Here is a 20,790-nt window from a genome sequence, read left to right on the forward strand (position 1 = left end):
ATGATAGAAATCCGTCTACGACTTAATCAGTAGTTCTGGCAACACTGTCTCCGGCAACCACTCACTCTGTCGACCCAAAGCAGAACTACGGTACAGTATTCCTTATCTGGTGCGCTGTAACCGCGCAGCGACGCAGATCTAAACTAAATCTCGAACAGGCTGATGGTAACGCCAACTACATCTCGAACAGGTTTTGTGCCATAAAATCGCACATAAGGTTGTGTATATTGCGTATTTCTTCAATCAACGATACTATTTTTTTGTTTTATAGCAGAGAATTCAAGCTATAATGTTTAGTTTATGTTTTCTTAATAAAAATCATGTCCTTCAAACTTAGTTTTAATAAAATTTACAATAGAACACTATAAAATATACACAAATCATTTAGCAGTGATAGCTTAGTAAAATGTTAAAGAATTTGAAATATACACATTCTAAAAAAATAAACTGTTATTTTGATTAACTTATTTTTTTTACCTACTATAAGGCATATTTTTTTGTTTCCTGTTGCACCATGTCTACAAATGATCAAAGAGTTATGGATCTAAAACTGTTCAAATATTACGATCATTTATGTTTAAAAATTAAAATTGTGTGTACTCAATATAAAAATAAATAACAACCTTCGTAAGTCCAACTGGCAGTAAGCGCCTAGAGCTTGACCTTGTCAAAATTATCATCGATTGTCATTCCCCAGTCGTCTTTGATGCCGTTTTTTTTTCGATCGTATGGTGCTCCTTCCTTAATCTTTCCATTTAGAGCTTTATACTAATTTAACCAAAACGTGTTTAACTGATATTGGTGCAACAAGGAATAATAATAAAAATAACGAGTTTTTAAGGATGATTCTCATTATACCTTGCGTATCAGCTATCTTCCGTCTCTCTTCCGTTTACATAAAATATTATATAATGTAAATGAATAGGACAATGCACACTCTCCGTTCCGTTCCCCTTCCGTTCCGTATCCTTTCCTTTCATACATTTTTTTGACGGACAGACTGAAACGTATCGGAAACAGCGTTATCAAGTTCTTACATTTGTACCAGCTCTGTTAACATTTTGCTGGTAGTTATTTATTCTTTCACTTCTTTATTAAATCTATTACCTTTTTCAAAAGATAGAAATTTTTAAAATAAAACTTTCGTAACGATATAAATTGTACAGGGTGGTCGAAATTGGCCTGTTTTAACAGGGAAAACCTATTTCCTGACTAGACAGAGCAAAACCGACATAGATGTCATGGGCTCGATTTCTGAGACACGTTTAATAGCGTAAACCGCCTGTTGATATTTTCACTGCCAACTGAGATACGGGGTCTTTTTGAAATTTTTTACCATTTGGAAAATTGTCCATAACTTGTATTTTGCGGAATAATAAAATTCTGTAAAAACGTTCTTAAGGCACTTTTTTATGCACAATCCAATGGCGTAGTCAGTTTTTTTCTATACTTGCTCTTTTTGTTAGAAATGACAAAAAAATATAATTTTTTAAATGGAAATCATAGTTGGTTAAGAACTTAAAAAAACCTAAACCCCTTTACCCCTTTTCAACGATATAAGTTATGTGTATGTATTTCTAAGAATCAGAAAAATATTAGGTTTATCTTTGTGTCGAAGCGGACCATGATTTTATATGTTGCCTTAGTTGCCTAAAATTATTTTTAATCACAATTTAATTTTCTATATTATTTATCTGCATAATTAAAGACATTTGAAATGGTAAATCAACATTCTATATTAGTATTACCAATTAAAATTAAAACGCCAGGGTTACTTAGAAAACTATATTCGTCACTCAAAAAATACTTTTTAGTTTTGTTCTTTGAATATTGCATAGATTTCAATTGTAATTACTAATACTAATATAGAATGTTAATTTACCTTCTCAAAAGTCTTTAATTATGCAGATAAATAATAATATAGAATATTAAATTGTGATAAAAAATACTTAAGCAAAGAGGCCAACACAAAATCAAGGGCCGCTTCGATATAAAGATAAAAAACCTAATATTTCTCTCATTCTTAGAAATAGATACCCATAACTTTATATCGTTGGAAAGGGTTAAACGCCAGCATTTTTTAAGTTCATAGCCAACTATGATTTCCATATAAAAATTATATTTTTCATTATTTCTCACAAAAAGAGCAAGCATAGAAAAAAACTAACTACTCCACTGGATTGTGCTTAAAAAAGTGCCTTAAAAACGTTTTTACAGAATTTTATTATTCCGGGAAATACAAAAGTTATGGGCAATTTTCCAAATGGTAAATTTTTTTTAAGTATCTCAGTTGGCAGTGAAAATATCAACAGGCGGTTTACGCCATTAAACGTGTCGCAGAAATCGAGCCCTTGACATCTATGTCGGTTTTGCTCTATCTAGTCAGAAAATAGGGTTTCTCTGTTAAAACATACCAATCTCGACCACCCTGTACAATAAAAAGTATGGTATTGATACGGAACGGAAGCTTACGTATAGCGTGAATACAATCAAAAATACGGAATCGAAACAGAAGATGTAGTGAGAATCAACCTTAAACCATTGCGGGGCATAAAACTATAACGTTAAACTAAACCACATATGCACGGGCGACTAGACCTTACACCAGGCCAGAACTCAAGCCAAAATTGAAATCCAAGTTTTGTTAGCAGGCTTCGGCCGGTCCGGCTACATGAAGTCGAGGACGAAAGGTCAGGGTGGCTGCGCGCGGTTCTGGCGTGCGGAGAAGCGGTTCCGCTTCACGATACGGCACATCGTCAAGAGCCAGTGGTTCTACTGGGGCGTCATCATGCTGGTGTTCTTCAATACGTTCTGCGTGGCAGTGGAGTTCCACGGCCAGCCCAAGTGGTTGGACGATTTTTTATGTAAGTAGTTTAGGATAAATTTCATGTAAAATTAATACAAAGAAGATTATTATAGTAAACGCCACGAATGTTTGGCAGTGATTCATCGGTCGCTACCATGTGAACTAATCTGTTCAAGGTCACATAAAACTTAATTACAGTGCCGTGGTGTTTCAAGTCATATAATAATCAATATATAATCTGTTGTAATTTGTTGTTTTAACTGTCAAAATCTTGTCAAAACATATATTTGGTTATAAATATAAAATGGAATGCCCCCTTGGTCGCACTGCAAGCACACCAATGAACTGACGCACAAAAACGAATCAATCAAAGAAACGCGATATAGTATCGTCTTTGTCAATCACGCTAACATTTTAGAATAAGGAAGAGGAGCGCAGGCAGATGATTAGACCGGGCTTTAAAAACCTACGTCTGCGGTAAAAATTTACGTTTTTAATGTAAAAATGATAGCGCGCGTGTCGATTCTAACTTCATCAAGCGATGAATCACTCCCAAACATTCGTGGCGTTTACTCTACATAGAGTGTTTCTAAAAACATGTGTCATCTCTCCTGGGGAGATTCCCCACGTAAAAATATTTTTTTTTACATCAACATAGGTCCGAATCTGCTTTGTTTCGTAGCTTTACGGTGTTAGTGTCTTCGGTTTTTTCAAGTTGAAGGGTCCAGGAGTAAAAAACTTGATAAGCGCCAGTTTACTAATTTTACGGGAGAGCCAAGAACAACCTGTAGTTCTTCCCCTGTATATATATTTTGATTAGACATATAATATGGCATTACAATTGGTCAGTTAATTAAATTTTTTAAAGAGTACTATTAGGACAAATTAAGTCATGTCTTCATGTCATCCAGTCACTCCTCAATCAATTATACTAATTTGATTATATCTCCATTTAATTTTGCTTCTTCCTCAATAGCAATGTTAAAAACTAGATGAGTAGTTTAACTAACGCGATTCTTCAATGCTCATCTATAGTTGAAAACTCGCTAGAATGTGGATTGATATAGTTTGAAAAATACTTGTTACATAGTTATAAAAAAAAGTTTATGATAAATTTTGTGTGTTGTTATTAGATATCAGAATATATTATTACGTTGTCTTTTGAAATTTCTTTGAAAATTTTATGAATGATTTTAATTATTATAAGTTTTTACAACAGAATACACAAAACTAGACTTCAAACTAATTCAATATACTCCAATAAGTATTAAGTTTCATTACCTTGTAATTTTAATGTATTTCTTTTTATTATATTTTTATGTTTTTGTTTTCCTTTACCTAATTTTATGAAATATTGCGATTAATACATTTAAACAAGAAATATTTTATTATCCTAAACTAAAATGACTAAACAGAATTAATTAGTTTACTTACTAGCCGACAAGTTAGTTATTATATGTATAACAAGACATATTTAAGTTCGACACTATATTCAAATACTATAATTTGTAAAATTTATATACCATAATATGTAATTTTATGATTCACAAATTCTTTTTAATTTCCCTAAATGTGTATCTATAGTCTTGGTGCATTCTCCACCGGTGCTGCCACCATAGGAGAATATCGTAAACAACTAGTATATATAAATACACGGGTTTAAATAGCGAGTATACGAAAAATTTATTATATAATAATTATAGAGTATAATTTGTGAAAATTCTAAAAATTAAAATAAAACGTAAATATTTTGATATCTTTAAAGGGTCTGACTTGTATTATAATTTATTATTCCAGGTAAAAAAACCTTTTATATGAGTTGATGACTACGGTAGCGAGCATAGTTTTAATAGCCGGTTTTGCTATTTGCTAGTGGGGTCATAATTGTGACTATTTCCGCTATAACGATTTTTTTAAAGGTACCTATAATTTTAGAAAATGTTCATAAAACATTTAATCACTAGTCGATTAAAAAAACCATGCCATTAATATTGCAAATTATATTTTATCCTCTCATAGTATATGTCTATTTAATTTTTTGATTATGTAACGAGCACTTTGTTTACTTACTTAATTTGTCGAACTGCTTGAACCCATTTTTGCTTTTTATCAAATCGGTGTGAAAAACTATGAAGCTGTAAAATGTTTTTTCGCGAGATTTGAATATCCGGGAAAGTTGAGTTATTGAATGTTATTGCACCCAACAACGCCTTAATTACGCTCTTCTTTAAACGTTAACATTTTTTAACAATATTATTAACATTTGAAATTGTCACAACCCAACAGGACGCATAGTTCGAATTCTTTTTCACTTATTTTTTACTACCCGAAACAGCGGTACATCCTACAAACTTTGAAACTGAGTATTTTATATAGTCTGAATAACTGCACTAGCAAAAAACTAAAATACTTAAATATGATGACAAAGCCACGATTTAAATATTATTTCAATGCGATCAATAGGAACAGTAACCGAGACGGCGCGGCGGAGTGAAATAACATACTGATAATTTCTGATTTCTGCCGTTGAAGCGCTGCGGTCGGAATTTGACTGCTGATTTGAATTTTAAATCGACTGAAATGCGCCAAGCCTATAAATGTTTTCAAACAAGTCTCTTTGATTAATTAGATATGACTTAAGACAAAACAGTACCTATTATGCAAGTTTATTAAATTAAATTACCTTGAATGCACATTGTAGTTTTTAATGATAATAAATCCATGTTCATTTTTATTAATTTTTGCTTGAATAATTATGTATATAATTATTACTTTTTTAAAAGGTGATAATTATTATTATTAAAGTATTTTTTTTAAACAAATCATAAAATGTTGATCTGAGAGAAATAATTACTAATACCTACACTACACTCATATTTTTGAAAATCAGCATTACACTTTTAATCACATGAGTGTAGTTTGTAAAATATTGTGTTAAAATTAAATAGTAGGTTAGGGATTGCAAAACAGAAGTAAAAGTTTATGATTTAAAAGATATAAAATCATTTATAATATACATTATTTTTGCAGACTATGCCGAATATGTGTTCCTGGGACTCTTCATGTCGGAAATGTTCATCAAGATGTACGCGCTAGGACCCAGGATATACTTCGAATCGGCCTTCAATCGCTTCGATTGCGTAGTTATTTCTGGGTCTATTTTTGAGGTAATTTGGAGCGCAGTCAAAGGAGGCTCTTTCGGCTTGTCAGTACTCAGAGCTTTAAGATTACTTAGGATATTTAAGGTAAGTTAAGTTAGTTTATATATATATAACATTCAATCAATATCTTTGCTTCACACTTTAGTAAATATTGTTGTATATGTCGACCTCCGCCATATTTATTTGTCATAAAATCTTTGTTTTTAGGTTTTCTCGTACAAAAAATGTCTGGCAAAAGCAATTCATCGTTTAATTTAATAATGTACAGCTGGTTCCAATAAAATTGAATACGATTTAAAACATATTTTTATTATTTCGGGCAGTATATTCTATGATACCAGTCCCCCATTTCTCTACTCATGTCATACTGACGTTCCGAAAAAATTATTTGCGACTTTGTCAAAAGCAAAGTTGTTTTATACAATGTCAGAATAACCTTAACATGTCAAAATACTTAACACATAAATATACACTGCCCAAATATTCTAAAAAATGTGTAAAGAGTCGTATTCATTTTTTATGGAACCAGCTGTACTTTCATATTTTCAATGCTCCTTCTAAATATCATCATTTGTTGCTGCAGAATATTTTTGTTTAAAATATTGATTTTTATTTTTATTTCTATATCATGGTTCTGAAAATAAAAATATATAATTCAATGTAAATAGAACGCGCTCTTGTGAGTTTAAAAGCTCAACAACCAATAAAAACATATATGTTTAGTTAAAAACGCTATCTGTTTCTTAAAAGTTTCAAAAAATTTGTGAAACTAAAATCATTATTTTTATAGCTTATGTAGCGAAACCATATTTTAGTAAAATGCTTGGAAACAAAAAGCGATTTATGTTACGAAACATACATATCAAAAAAGTGTCGAATTAATTCCAGTTTTCTGTCTTGACCAAAAAAACACCATCATTGTTTCGAAACTGTGTCGCAATATTTCTCAGCAGAGATTTTCTTTGGATTTTGTGTCTAAAAATGCTACTTGGGAGAGAAGTAAAAATTAGAAAAATATTTGTATAATTCATATTATTTAATTGTTGATATTCCATTAAAGCAGTCAAAATTGGTATATTTTTAAATAAATATAATCTGGCAGGAGTGCAGGCAAAACCAAATCGAAAATACTATTTTAAGAATACGAATAATTTTTATCCCATTTGAGTTTTTAAGTGATTATCAAATGTAAGTATCTACAAAAAGCATCTGGATATAGAAAAGTTAAATAAAGTTCAAATAATAATTATAATACAATTTTAATTTACTAAAAATCAAAATATTCTTTGTTTAGATTATGTTGAGAAGAATTACAATATGATAAAACAAAATGGCGTTAGCAATAACTACACAATGAAAATCGCTGTCATTTTAAATGTAAAATTATATGTTGAATGTCATCGATCGTCATTTCCAAGCCGATTGGACGTCTTTTTTCCCATAATACAATATTATTTCAATGTAAAATATGACCAATAGATATAACCAAAATATTAATGTAATGTGTTTTTGTTGCTTTTGACTTTTGTTTTACCTACGTTTTATCAAACGGGTTTTATAACATTCTTTATATTTATTGTTTTGAATTACAAGAATTGTATATTATTGTCTAAGACACACTAATCTAAGATGCACTAAATATATTCTTTTATTTTATGAAATGAACATTCTTTTTTTTATTTTTAGGTCACAAAATACTGGTCATCTCTTCGAAATTTGGTTATATCGTTACTCAATTCCATGAGATCTATCATTTCTCTGTTGTTCCTTCTGTTCTTGTTCATTCTGATATTCGCCCTTCTGGGGATGCAACTTTTTGGAGGACAATTTAATTTTGACGGTGGTACCCCTCCAGCAAACTTCAACACGTTTCCCATTGCACTGTTAACTGTATTTCAGGTAAGATCTCCTGGTATATACCAGATATAGATATAAATATATTTTAATGTATATTAGAAAATTATACATAAGTTATGTTTGAAATTTCATGTGATATAAAAAGCACGAAACATAGGTGGTTTTAATATAAGCAAATTGTTAGGCACTTTTGGTTAAAGGGAGGAAGAATATGACGAAAAGGAAGTAAAACAGATTTTAAGAGGTTACACCTGGAGATATATTAATTTAAACATAGAAACATATGTAAATTAACAGTTCCAAAAAAACTGAACTTGTGCTAAAAGCCCTGTGGAGCAATTATACTTCATTATTCTTCATAATTGTCAGTTTTGTACCAATAATTTGATTAATTTTTTTTATCAATTTGTTGGTCAGATATTTCATATCAAGTATCCTTTTACACTTACCTAGAAGTTGGTGACTTTTTGTGACCACACTGTCCATTTTCGGTTGTTAATAACAGGCCACGAGTAATATATTATTATGTTTTGAGGGTATTCCTTATGTTAGTTACAGTGCTCAAGCTAGGGTTAATTCATAACTATCATAAGCCATAGACAAGAGGTTTATAACGAATGTAATACATAAATATATTTAATACGAAATAGCTAAATAATAGAAATATACTTAATGCAAACATGTAAAATCATATTTAATAGTTTATATTTCGATGTACAGTGCAATAAAAATAAAGTCAATAAAGCAGGATAATATTAATTGTACAGGGTGTCCCACTAAGAATAGCTCGCGGCTGTATCTCGGAAAGTATTAGCCGTAGGGGCTGCGGAAAAAAATATTTATAATTAAAGAGGCTATGAGAAATTGCTGGAAATTATTTTTAAGTTTGTAGAACGACCGCTAGGGGGCGCAACTGCAACAAAAAATAAGAAAATGGAGTTTTACACAATTTTGTCTAGATAAGGTGTACTATTCATACTACACGCTTCATAATCTTCAGTAAATTTTGATTATTTTTTGTTAAAGCCATTTTTCCCCATCTACCAAAATAAAGTGGTGGGAGAAGGTTAGATCTGTTTTTTATAAATATTAATAACTCTGGACTGGATGATCGGAATTCAACAAGCGAGGGCTCGTTTAAAAGAGCGTTCATGCTCTATATTATACAATATAAACAATAATAATAAGCTTTTGAACGTAGACGCTAGGGGGCGTTGTCTTACAATTTAACAAACATTGCGCGTTTTTTCAAAAAAATTAAATGTAACATATATGTAATTTTAGCTGATCATAAAGAGTATAGTAGTAAAAGCTTAAAAAGTCAGCAAAAACGGCATCTTGATATCTTCTTTCAAACCGAAGATATTAGCAAAATTATAATAAATACCAAAAAATAAGCCTTTAATTACCTTATTTTTATAAGACGGTATCAGTAGCCCTCTTGATTATACCGATCATTCTAACAAAAAATAAGATAGAAACAGTTAGTTTATTTTAAAATCGACGAAGTACAAGAATACCATAATACCAGAGGTATTAATATCTAATAATTAAGATATTAATAACAGTGGACAAGAAACGATGATTCAGTGAAGTCATGGTAGGCTTTGGAAAAAAAGTTGCTTTTGACGTAATAGTATAAATGTCAATAATATAATAATAGTTATTAGATCAACATTTTGATAGTCATAGCAGCGTTTTTTATCTTTTGATTGCTTTTTCAAAATGCCAAAAACTTCAACTACTTCAAATAATAAAGGCAATAAAAAACGCTGCTAAGGGTATCAAAATGTTGATCTAATAACAATTTGACGTTTATACTTTTACGTCAAAAGCAACTTGTTTCCAAAGTCTACCATGACTTCATTGAATCATCGTTTCTTGTCCACAGTTATTAATATCTTAATTGTTAGATATACACAACCTCTGGTATTATGGTATTCTGGTATTTCATCGATTTTAAAATAAACTAACTGTTTCTATCTTATTTTTTGTTAGAAAGGGCAAAATCAGGAGGGCTACTGATACCGTATTGTAAAAATAAGGTAATTAAAGGCTTATTTTTTGGTATTTATTATAATTTGGTAATATCTTCGGTTTGAAAGAAGATATCAAGGTGCGGTTTTCGCTGACTTTTTAAGCTTTTACTAGTCTTTATGATCAGTTAAAATTACACATATATTGCATTTCATTTTTTGGAAAAAAACGCGCAATGTTTGTTAAATTGTAAGACAACGCCCCCTCGCGTCTACGTTCAAAAGCTTATTATTATTGTTTATATGGAATAATATAGGGCAAGAAACGCTCTTTTAAACGAGCCCTCGCTTGTTGGATTCTGATCATCCATTCCAGAGTTATTAATATTTAAATAAAACAAAACATTGTGCATTGTGCATAAATAATGGAAAATATATTTTCATCATACAGACTTTATACAGTTCATACCAAATAACCTTTTAGTGGCGTGATTAAGCTTGACCGGCAGAGCGTTGTCCACTTTTATGTATTTTATTTTAATCAAAATATTTTAGAAAACAAAAATTGATTAATTATAAATATATAAACAGTTATTATTTACATCACCAAAACTCACCTTCTTAACGGCATTTAAGGGCATAAAGGGCCATTACTACCACTTTCTCGTTCAAAATATTCTAATAAAGTTGCAATGAGATTTTTACGGCTATTAAGCTATCTTGAACACTTCGCACTAAAAGAAGGTTCTAAAAAGAACAATGTTCGACTGTAAACATTTTCAAGCTTAAAGTATCACAACACTATTTATTTAAACACAAAACTCGTAATACAAAACGAAAGCGTCAAAACGAATTACAATGACAATAAAGCGGAACTTGGATAACCGACACTTGGCTAACAGAGACTCAGCTATAGTTAATATTGTAGACTCTAAAAAAATTCGTTGAACTGTTGGTGAATACGTAAAGAAGTTTAAGAAAAGTTGCTCAAAAATCTATAAAATATTTGGAACTAAACTTTATGAACTCAAAATAGGTACTTATTGCTCCATTGGGTTGCTAACCGTTACACACAACTATTAATAACATGAATTTAAAATTTTCTATAGATACTGACTGGAGAAGACTGGAACGAAGTGATGTACAACGGCATCAACGCTCTAGGCGGGCCAAACAGTGGAGGCATGGTTTATTCTTTATACTTTATCATTCTTATGTTGTTCGGTAACTATACGCTTCTGAACGTCTTCTTGGCCATCGCCGTTGACAATTTGGCCAATGCCCAAGAACTCACTGCCGCCGAAGAAGAACAAGCAGAAGAAAACAAGGTAATGTTTACAATACTTGTACAAGGTATTACAGAAAACATGTATCATCTCTAGTGAGGATATTCCTCACGTAAAAATAAGATTTATTTTTTATATCAGCATAGTTCCGATTATGCTATATTTCGTAGCTATAGGCAGATCCACCAGGGACATTTATATGTTATAACAGGAATACTCTGTAAAAAAAATATGTGCGCCACTTTTGTATAGGCCGTTTAATATCGATTAAAATCTACAAAAATCTCTTGATATTTTGTAGATTTCGATTTCCTTGATGATATAAAGTCAATTTTATTAATCTGCCTTAATCTAAGTCTAATAGGAAAGTTTTTAATGTTCTGTTGGTTCTCAGTTTTAAAAGTTTGTTTTTTATTTTGTCGTTTTTTTTAATCGTACCTTTGCTGAATGAACCGATATGATATTAGTTATGTGGAAATGACAATTTAAAAAAAAAGTTATGGGCGTATCTGCAGATGTTTAAGGGAAACCGAAAATTTAAATCATTTAAAATATAATACTAGACGTCAAAGATACCGACAAACTCTTAGAGTTGAAGAAGCAGTTCTTAATGCAGTAGAATATGACCGAACTACGTGAACATTAGTTATGTGGAAATGACAATTTAAAAAAAAAAGTTATGAACATATCTGCAGATGTTTAAGGGAAACCGAAAATTTAAATCATTTAAAATATACTTCTAGACGTCAAAGATACCGACAAACTCTTATATGGAGTTGAAGAAGCAGTTCTTAATGCAGTAGAATGTGACCGAACTACGTGAACTAGAATAATTTCTAGCAAAATGGGAAATATTTCTTCACTGTACACAGGATTTGTTTTGAGCAATTAAAACTATATTAATACACACGCGTTCAAAAACTTTTGTAAGAGATTATCGGCTTAGGCAAAAATTATGTCAGTTTTTTATAAATCAGTTGAGAGGCAGGTCATATTTTACTTGCCATATTTTTACCTTAACCAGTCCCTTTGTATCCCATTTATTAAAATTGCAATTAAATTTTCTTTGTTTCTGGTATTACCCGAAGACACTAAGTTCGAAACACTCTGTACATACATATTAAAATAACTTTACCTTTTTCAAACCAATAATAGAAAACCAAAAATAAAGCTTAACTCTTTATAGAGCAGTACTAATAATTATTTTCTAATTTGATCAAATTGATTAAAAAAATGTATAAACTATTTTAATTAACTTGGTGTTCTTTCTTGCCGAAGCTTTAAATAATGGCCGAATTACAATTAAGTATGTAATTAGTTAATTACATACTTAATTGTTTTAATTAATAAATTATTCTAAATAAATGTGGATTTGACTCAGAAATCAATATAATAATAAGTTGTGAAAATGAACGTCTGTCTTGTTATAAATAAGCTCAATTAAAATAACTTTACCTTTTTTAAACCTATAATATAAAACCAAGAGTAAAGCTTAACCCTTTATAGGGCAGTGCTAATAATTATTTTCTAATTTGATCAAATTGATTAAAAAAATGTATAAACTAGCACAAAGGAAGCATATCTTCTTAATATCATTGCTCAAAAAATTAACAAATAAGAGAGTGGGGGGTTTTGATTTTTCAACTAGAGACTAGGAATTAGATAATATGTAAATATCTAATGTATATAATATATAAACCAAGAAAATCTAGGAACTAGTGGGGTTGCCGACTGCAACCAAAAAAATCAAACCGACTGCAACCCCACTAGTTCCTAGATTTTTTTTCTCACTAGTCAGTCGATACTACTGTCTGCTTAAAATATAAACTGTATGTATCATCCAATGTAAGAAAAAAGAGTAAGTTCGTTTTGATTATCCCTGTTATCTCTCTACTCAAAAATATGCCCATATCAAGTAAATCAAATTTTGTTTTTCGAGAAACTCGCATCCTATGAGAAATGATTGAAAATATACAGGATATGTTAACGATTTTAGAAAATATCATCCGAGCCATAAATTTGGTGCACTAAATAAAAAGAAATAAACGTCACAGATACATTTGTTTCTATATTTTTAAATTTTTATCGCACAAAATTTGCATAGAAAATGCTTAGACGACAATTATTACTTATATGATACACAGCGTCGCCAATGCTCACTGGTCGAATATTCAACCGCTTACGTTAACTTTTTGCGCCAATTCAGCCAGCGTATATATATGGTTGATTAAATGGCCAAGACGCGCATACAAATAAGCATAGCAAGCAAACTGGGCGATAATACACTTTCACATGACTGATTAGTTGATTAAATTAAAGTGGTCGATTTAGCGACTAGCAACCTATAAAGAGTTAAAAATAACTTAATTCTTCAAATTTAAAGCATACACATCACAGTTCTATTCCTACAATATACATATTTTAAATGTTATTTTTCTATTATAAAATTCACAAAACAAATTATTATAGGAGAAGCAAGCACTAGAGTTAGAAAAAGAAATGGAAGCGCTCCAAATGGAACACGGGAGCAATCCCAGAGTGGAAGTTAGTTCGCCAAGTCCGCCTACCAGCAGAAGAAAAAAGAAAGAAGAGAAACCTCCAGAAGAAGAGGAAGAAATAGTGGGACCCAAACCTATGCTGCCATACTCTAGCATGTTTATTCTTTCGTCTACAAATCCGTAAGTGTCACCACTTCATTACTTGACTAAAACCAATTTTATTATCTGAAACTCCAAAAAATAGAAATGAATGTACTTTATATTATTAATGTTTATTTAACAAAAGTTTTAGTTATTTCCGGTGAAACAGGAAGTGACCGAAAAGAATTAAATACGTTAATCAATTTTGATTTAAGTCATATACTAGCATACCAAATCTCGTTTCTTTCGTCTGAAAAAAAAGTTATAGGGTGAGCCACTTTTAAAAAACACCCAGTATCTAGTTAAGAAAACATTTCAGATTTCAGACATTTTATTGTAAAAATATTTCATGAATCTATTCGAATTGGAATCAGTTCTCTTTTTTGTTTACTGTTGACACGTAGTACCTTATGATGAAAAAAAACAGCCTCAAAGGCGGCTGGAAATGACATTCAATGGTAAATTAAGGGAGATTTCAAGAATTAAGCGTCATTTTCTATACGACATTTGCTAAAAATTGACTTAAAACCTGTCAAAAATTAAAATTAATTATGGAAATATTAAAAAAGGGCTAGAACGTTTTCAGATACATAAATATACAATCACCGGCACAAAAAACGGGCACCTTAAAATTTTTATGTGTTTTAAAATTTGGACCGATTTTGATGATTTTTCAAGCAATTTGTAGGTAAATTATTTGGCTTTTTTAGTGTCTCTTTCTCAATTAAAAATAAAAATTCCTATCTGTCAATTATACGAGGGAAAACAAAATGTTGATATTTTGGTGAAAGTTTGAGACAGCCTGTGGAATTTGTTAGCAATGCAAGGAATTTAAAAATCATTTTATCATCTAGGTACAGTCTTTTCTGGATAGTTTTTTTATTTATCTTATAATTTTTTTTATTGGAGACATTCGCTTTTAAATAAGACAGTAACGATTTAGAGCAATTTTAGCATAGATTTTGGGTCGTCATGAACACACTTATAATATACTGCAATATACTGTTTACTGTTTTTGTAATGTCACTGTCATTGAAAAGTCATATTATCATTGTTTGTTGACGTTTACTCTAGTAGAGATAGTTTTAAGTACCGAAGTATCGGCTATTGCTGCTTTAAATGGTCATCGTAGAGATCAACTTTTGGACTTAAAATCATATCTGGTAGACTAACTGCACAACAAACAATAATAATATGATTTTTTAAAGATGGTGAAATTACATAAATCATAAACATTATTTTACAGTTCTGTTGACTAGGACCAAAACTAAAGGCATGGCTTTAACATAAAAAATACGAAAAAATATTAGAGTCGTCTTCAAAAGCGAATATCTCCAAAAGAAATACAGCTATTGAGATAAATCGAAAAACAAACTATCGAGAAAAGATACACCTAGATGAATTTTTAAATTCCTTGCTTTGTTAACGTATTCCACAGGGTGTTCCCAACTTTCACCAAAATATCAACATTTTGATTTCCCTTGTATAATTGACTGATTGAAACTTTCATTTTTAGTTTAGAAAGACATTCTAAAAAGTTAAATAATTTAGCTATAAATTGCTCAAAAAATCATCAAAATCGGTCCACTAGAACACACTGTATGAAACTTTAAAATACATGAAAATTTTAAGGTGCCCGTTGAGTGTATTCCAAAAAAATATTTTTTTTTCCAATTTTAACACAACCAAACCACACCATTTAAAAATAATTTTTACTTAATATAAAAATAAATTAAACCCTTCTTAAGCCCAATTGGCAGTAAGCGCCATTAAAAAACGAAGTAGAGTACGGGCCAAGTCATGACGTCTTGAGTTTGACCTTGCCAAAATTATCAGCGATTTTCATTACCGTATGGTACTAACGGATCACATTTTATATTTTCAGAATTCGTCGTGGTGCTCACTGGGTTGTGAACCTGCGTTACTTCGATTTCTTCATCATGGTGGTGATCTGCATGAGTTCCGCGGCTCTAGCTGCCGAAGATCCGGTCAACGAGCACTCGTTCAGGAACAACATTCTGGATAAGTTCGATTACGCCTTCACCGGCGTGTTCGCGGTCGAAATGTTCCTCAAAGTGATCGATCTGGGAGTGATTCTTCACCCGGGGTCGTACTTGCGGGAGTTCTGGAATATCATGGATGCCGTGGTTGTAGTTTGTGCGCTGGTGTCGATGGGGTTCGACTTTATGTGAGTATAGAATAATTGTAAAAAATAATTCCTTATATCGTGATGTAATTAATTATAATTGTCAATTGTATGGAAGAAGAAATATTAACCAATGCGACTTTATACCGTGTGGTGTACCTTCATCGCCTCGCCGCTAGGTGGTAATAACTTGGTCGTACTTGGTAGCCAACTAAGTGCTACTAAAAATGCTGCTTCCATGGTCGATTTCACTAAGAGCGTTATCAACACGGATATTTTATCTATTTCAAATAAATATTAGAAAACCACATTTATTGCTACTACAGGTTTGTTCCAACCCGCCGCAGAACCGTCACCGAACGATCACGCTCGTGCGCAGTAATTCAAATGTGTTGCAACCGAGATTTGACGGTCCGGCGTCCAGCTGAGGCTTCTGTCTTGGTTATTTTTTACGAATTCGAATACGTGTGCGTTATAATTTTGCTTGTAAGTTTGTGTGGAGTAAATTGTTCGGAAATTTTAATTAATTTTTTAACAAATATTACATATACAATTTTATATTCTAATTCAATTATAATAAACATATTCTAATTATATGCCTGCAGATTGAGTGAAACGTTTTGTTCTTAAATGTTTATGCTACATATTATAAACGCGTGTTCAAATTATAATTTTGTGGAATATATCAACATAAAACGAGATGCAATTAACGAAATATCATCGTAACAACAGATATTTTAGAAACGTCTAGGTTTACTTATTTCACTGAGATTTATGAAAAAAAAAATCCTTTGCCTCGGGTACAGATACCGCCACGTTCAGGAAATAGCTCAAAACGAAACAAAATTGAACGAGGCAAAGAAACGCCAAAAAAATCCTCCCACGCCATCCTCACGAGTAGTTTTCAGGCGCTTTTAGGAATCGAAAGTAGGTCGTGGCAAACCGAAGTGGATCTAGAGAACTGGAAATAAATCGAAATGCGACAAAGTTAGGCGACGAAATGAGACCTTGACCTGTTTCGAAGATTTCTCCGCATAGTGTAGAGGCTGTTTTAGGATTTAAAAATTCTTGACGTGTGGATTATAAAATAAAAAATAAAAGTCTATAAACAATAATAATAGTTTTTCGCGCGGTCTAAATTAAATCATGATTAACTTTGTAAATTTATACATCCTAAACCGACTTTTGATTGTACCAAACATTCATATGTAATAATTTTGGACATATGTATATTTCTATTTAATTTTACATATAAAACGTAGGACATAGACAAAAACTAATATCGGTGTCTGGAGCTCAATTTTCATCAAAAACATGCTGGTGAAAACCGCACATCAATATCTGTTACCGTTTCGGAGTTACGGGGTGTTTTTCAAAAATGTGCATTTTTAACAAATCGCTGTAACTTTTTTGCTATGGAAAATTTTGTGTTTCTATGAAAACATTTCCAAAGCACCTTTTTACGTAGAATTTAATGGTTTAAGTATAATTTTTTTTAAATTAATAATTTAAGAGTTATCAACAGAAAAATTGATATTTTATTTGGGACACCCTCTATATTTTCAATTAACTGAAAAGAATTTAAAATTACCTTTCCAAAAATATAGCACACTTGATATTTTGTTATAATCCCCTTCGAATTACAGAATTTTTAAAAGTTCGGTACTTTTAACTAGTAGGCTTTGGACCCCTTATTGATGATGTGCCCCTAATGGAACTCGAAAACATATTTTTCTAGCAAGACGACGCGACGCACCGCCTCTGAACGCTGAAGTTATCAGCAAATTTTTGCAGCCAATTTCAAGAACAATTGAATAGCTAACCAAGATCCCAGCTGTTGGCCGTCGAGGCCGCCTGACTTAGTGCCCATGGATCTAATCCTATGGATATTTTTGCGGAAGAATAAAGGTTCCTTATTATTCTGTATAATCTATACAAGAATTAGAAAAACTTAGCAGTTATGAGAGGGTATCTTTCACCCCCACTGAGTTAATGAATTCCGCGAAAAATGTTCAAAATCTGCCCCGTCTGTCTATAACATAAGACGGTCCATATGTCGAACACCTGTAGCAAAATCTCATGTCTTGGTTCGCTATTTATTTTTATTGTTATTAGATATAGTTTAAATGTGTTGATGTTGGGTAAATATATTTTAAATTGTTATAAAATTCTGCATCTCTCATAGCAAATATTATTTTCGTTTTAATTGATGCTCACAACTAGAATTTTTTTGCATTACAGTCTCGGTGCCGTTCAAAGCCTACTTATTTAAAGCAGGCGAATTTTTATATACTCTATATCTCGAAGAGGAATCGAGAAAAATATCAAGTGTGTTATATTTTTGGAAAGGTAATTTTAAATTTTTTTCAATAAATTAAAAATATAGAGGGTGTCCCATATAAAAAATCAAATTTTCTGTTGATAATTCTTAAATTATTAATTTTAAAAAAATTATACTTAAACCATTAAATTCTACATAAAAAGGTGCTTTGGAAATGTTTACATAAAAATACAAAATTTTCCATAGCAAAAAGTTACAGCGATTTGTTAAAATGCATATTTTTGAAAAACACCCCGTAACTCCGAAACGGTAAGAGATATCGATATGCGGTTTTCACCATCATGTTTTTGACAAAAATTGAGCTCCAGACACCGATATTAGTTTTTGTCTATGTCCTATAGAAAAAGGTGTTTCCATTTAAAAGCGTCGAATTTGACCCACCCTGTACACGCATTATTTAGAACTATATTTTAGATCAATAATTCATCAAAAAAACGACTTATTCATATCACGAGTCGTCTCTCTCTACATACACGTACTATTATTATATACCTGGTATTTATAAATCATAACAAAAATATGTATTATAAATTTTAATTATAAAAGTAATAATGTGTTTTCCTTATTTCTGTTTTAGGGGCGGTGGAGGTGCCGCAGGGGCCAACTTGTCAACAATCAAGTCGCTGCGAGTTCTTCGCGTACTTCGACCGCTCAAGACCATCAAGCGAGTGCCCAAACTGAAAGCAGTGTTCGACTGTCTCGTGAACTCTCTAAAAAACGTGATAAACATTCTTATAGTGTATATTTTGTTTCAATTCATCTTCGCCGTCATTGCCGTTCAACTGTTCAACGGGAAGTTTTTTCATTGTACCGATGGAAGCAAAATCACCGAGGCAACCTGTCAGTAAGTGTAACTAGTTTCTATTTAGAGTAATTTTTATTGCTTGTGCTAATAAATATCAAAGCTAATCACATCTAGCATTGCGTTTGTTTTTTTTTTCTTTTATTTAAAAATATTATGTTTCACAATCAATATCCTTAACTATCCCTGGCTGATATATAGTCTGTCCAACGAGAAGATCCTTGACAGTGATAGATGTGTCTGTCGTTTTAATTTCATAGTAGTTTATTTTATTTTACAAAGAAATAAGTTGGTACAACTGGAACGCATAGGAGGATATATTTAAAATTTGATTGACAAGATGACAAGTGATTACTTCAAAATATTGTGAAAAAAACTGTATAAAACTGAAAAAATGTAATCGAGTTATTTTATTTAATAAAAACGGTATGTGTTAATACAAAACAAACAAGAACAAGACACTACATACCAAAAAAATATAAAAAAGAACTATTATTTACTTTCAAGCTTTATGAAACTACCCGCATTTATGATTATATTTATCAATATAACTTTTGTACAAATACAAATTTGTAATATTCCACAGGAATAAATAAAACAACATAGGTAAATAAAACAAACTATTTTATTAATAATAACACCTACCAAATTTTATACCTTAAAAGTTGATTAATTAACTTATTAATTATTACTTATCTTAATTTTTTTAAACCAGTACCTTTTGACATTATTTTTCTGCAGTACTAAAATCCATTATTTACCTATCGTGTGATGTCGATATTTTACAGCTACTCCAGTTTTTAGTATGTGTTTAGTTTGATCCTTCTACCATATACGAGATGCACTTATCTACGACGAAATGGTATACAAACTTTATCGATGGCAACTTTATTGGTGTATAAGACTTTCTGCCTGGGCAGCGAGTATTAACCATAAACTGTGCTCTGGGTCTACAGTTAATTTTCACTCGATTTTTCCTCCACTTGACTTCAAAAGACACAAAACACACGTAATAATACGAATCAAAATGCATCATCTTCCAAAACGCAGGGTATTGCGTAAGGTATTAAACAAAAGTTGACAGAAAATTATAACCTATAATTTGGCAAGACTTTGACAAGCGTCAAAAATGACTACAATCTAAAGGCGAGTTCATACGCATTGGTGTCCGTTTGTCGTTCATCGTTCCGTCAAACCAATAAAAATGAAATACGGTCTGTCATTTTTTAAATAAACCAATAAAACTGGTTAAAAACAACAAGACACGAAGCATGACGGATTTATATTTAAACTCATCCATAGATAACTTAAAAATTATTAGAAACTTTTTTAATAAAATAAATAAAATAAATTGGTATGGGACGTCATCTGCTGTTCTTCTGTCATCGTCTGTCGAAATCTTACCTGAGAAAAAAAACAGAGTATACCTACATGTTACAGTAAAAGTTGGAAATCAGTGATTGTTAACAATAATTACTAGTAAAAGTTCACATTGATTTGCTAAGACTACGGCAAAAGTTCAACAGCTATTTTTGAATCCAACTTTTACTAGCGAATGCTAGCATTCCCTGGACAATAGCAGTGAGTTTGAAAGATTCAGTTAGCGCGGTTACCACCAATGTTGTTAAATATAAGGATTAAAAAGGATAAGTTGAATAATAGGCAATATAAGGATAACATTAAATTGGACTAAATGTTGGCAACGTTGACAGACATCTGGCGTAAATTCGCTTTGTTTGTGGTTATGTATAATTCCTTTGTTATCGTTGTAAAAAG

The 20,790-nt window shown here is 31.3% G+C and overlaps 1 protein-coding gene across 9 annotated transcripts in view; it reads left to right on the top strand.

Annotated features, from left to right (window-relative positions):
- LOC115877105 (voltage-dependent calcium channel type A subunit alpha-1) overlaps positions 1-19,056 on the top strand; it is a gene marked incomplete at its 3' end in the record, with an annotated part of 233,608 nt that extends 214,552 nt beyond the window's left edge. For 7 of the 9 annotated variants that reach the window (XM_030893234.1, XM_030893272.1, XM_030893199.1 and 4 more), the window contains 7 exon segments: positions 2,652-2,864; positions 5,837-6,051; positions 7,654-7,866; positions 10,910-11,128; positions 13,556-13,764; positions 15,611-15,913; positions 18,790-19,056. In XM_030893234.1, the coding sequence (XP_030749094.1) occupies positions 2,652-2,864; positions 5,837-6,051; positions 7,654-7,866; positions 10,910-11,128; positions 13,556-13,764; positions 15,611-15,913; positions 18,790-19,056 (1,639 nt within the window). 9 annotated transcript variants of the gene reach the window in all.
- Positions 19,057-20,790: the final 1,734 nt, after the last annotated feature.

This window comes from Sitophilus oryzae, unplaced genomic scaffold, assembly GCF_002938485.1.
Source record: "Sitophilus oryzae breed Bouriz unplaced genomic scaffold, Soryzae_2.0 scaffold_1059_pilon_pilon, whole genome shotgun sequence".
Taxonomy (NCBI): domain Eukaryota; kingdom Metazoa; phylum Arthropoda; class Insecta; order Coleoptera; family Curculionidae; genus Sitophilus; species Sitophilus oryzae.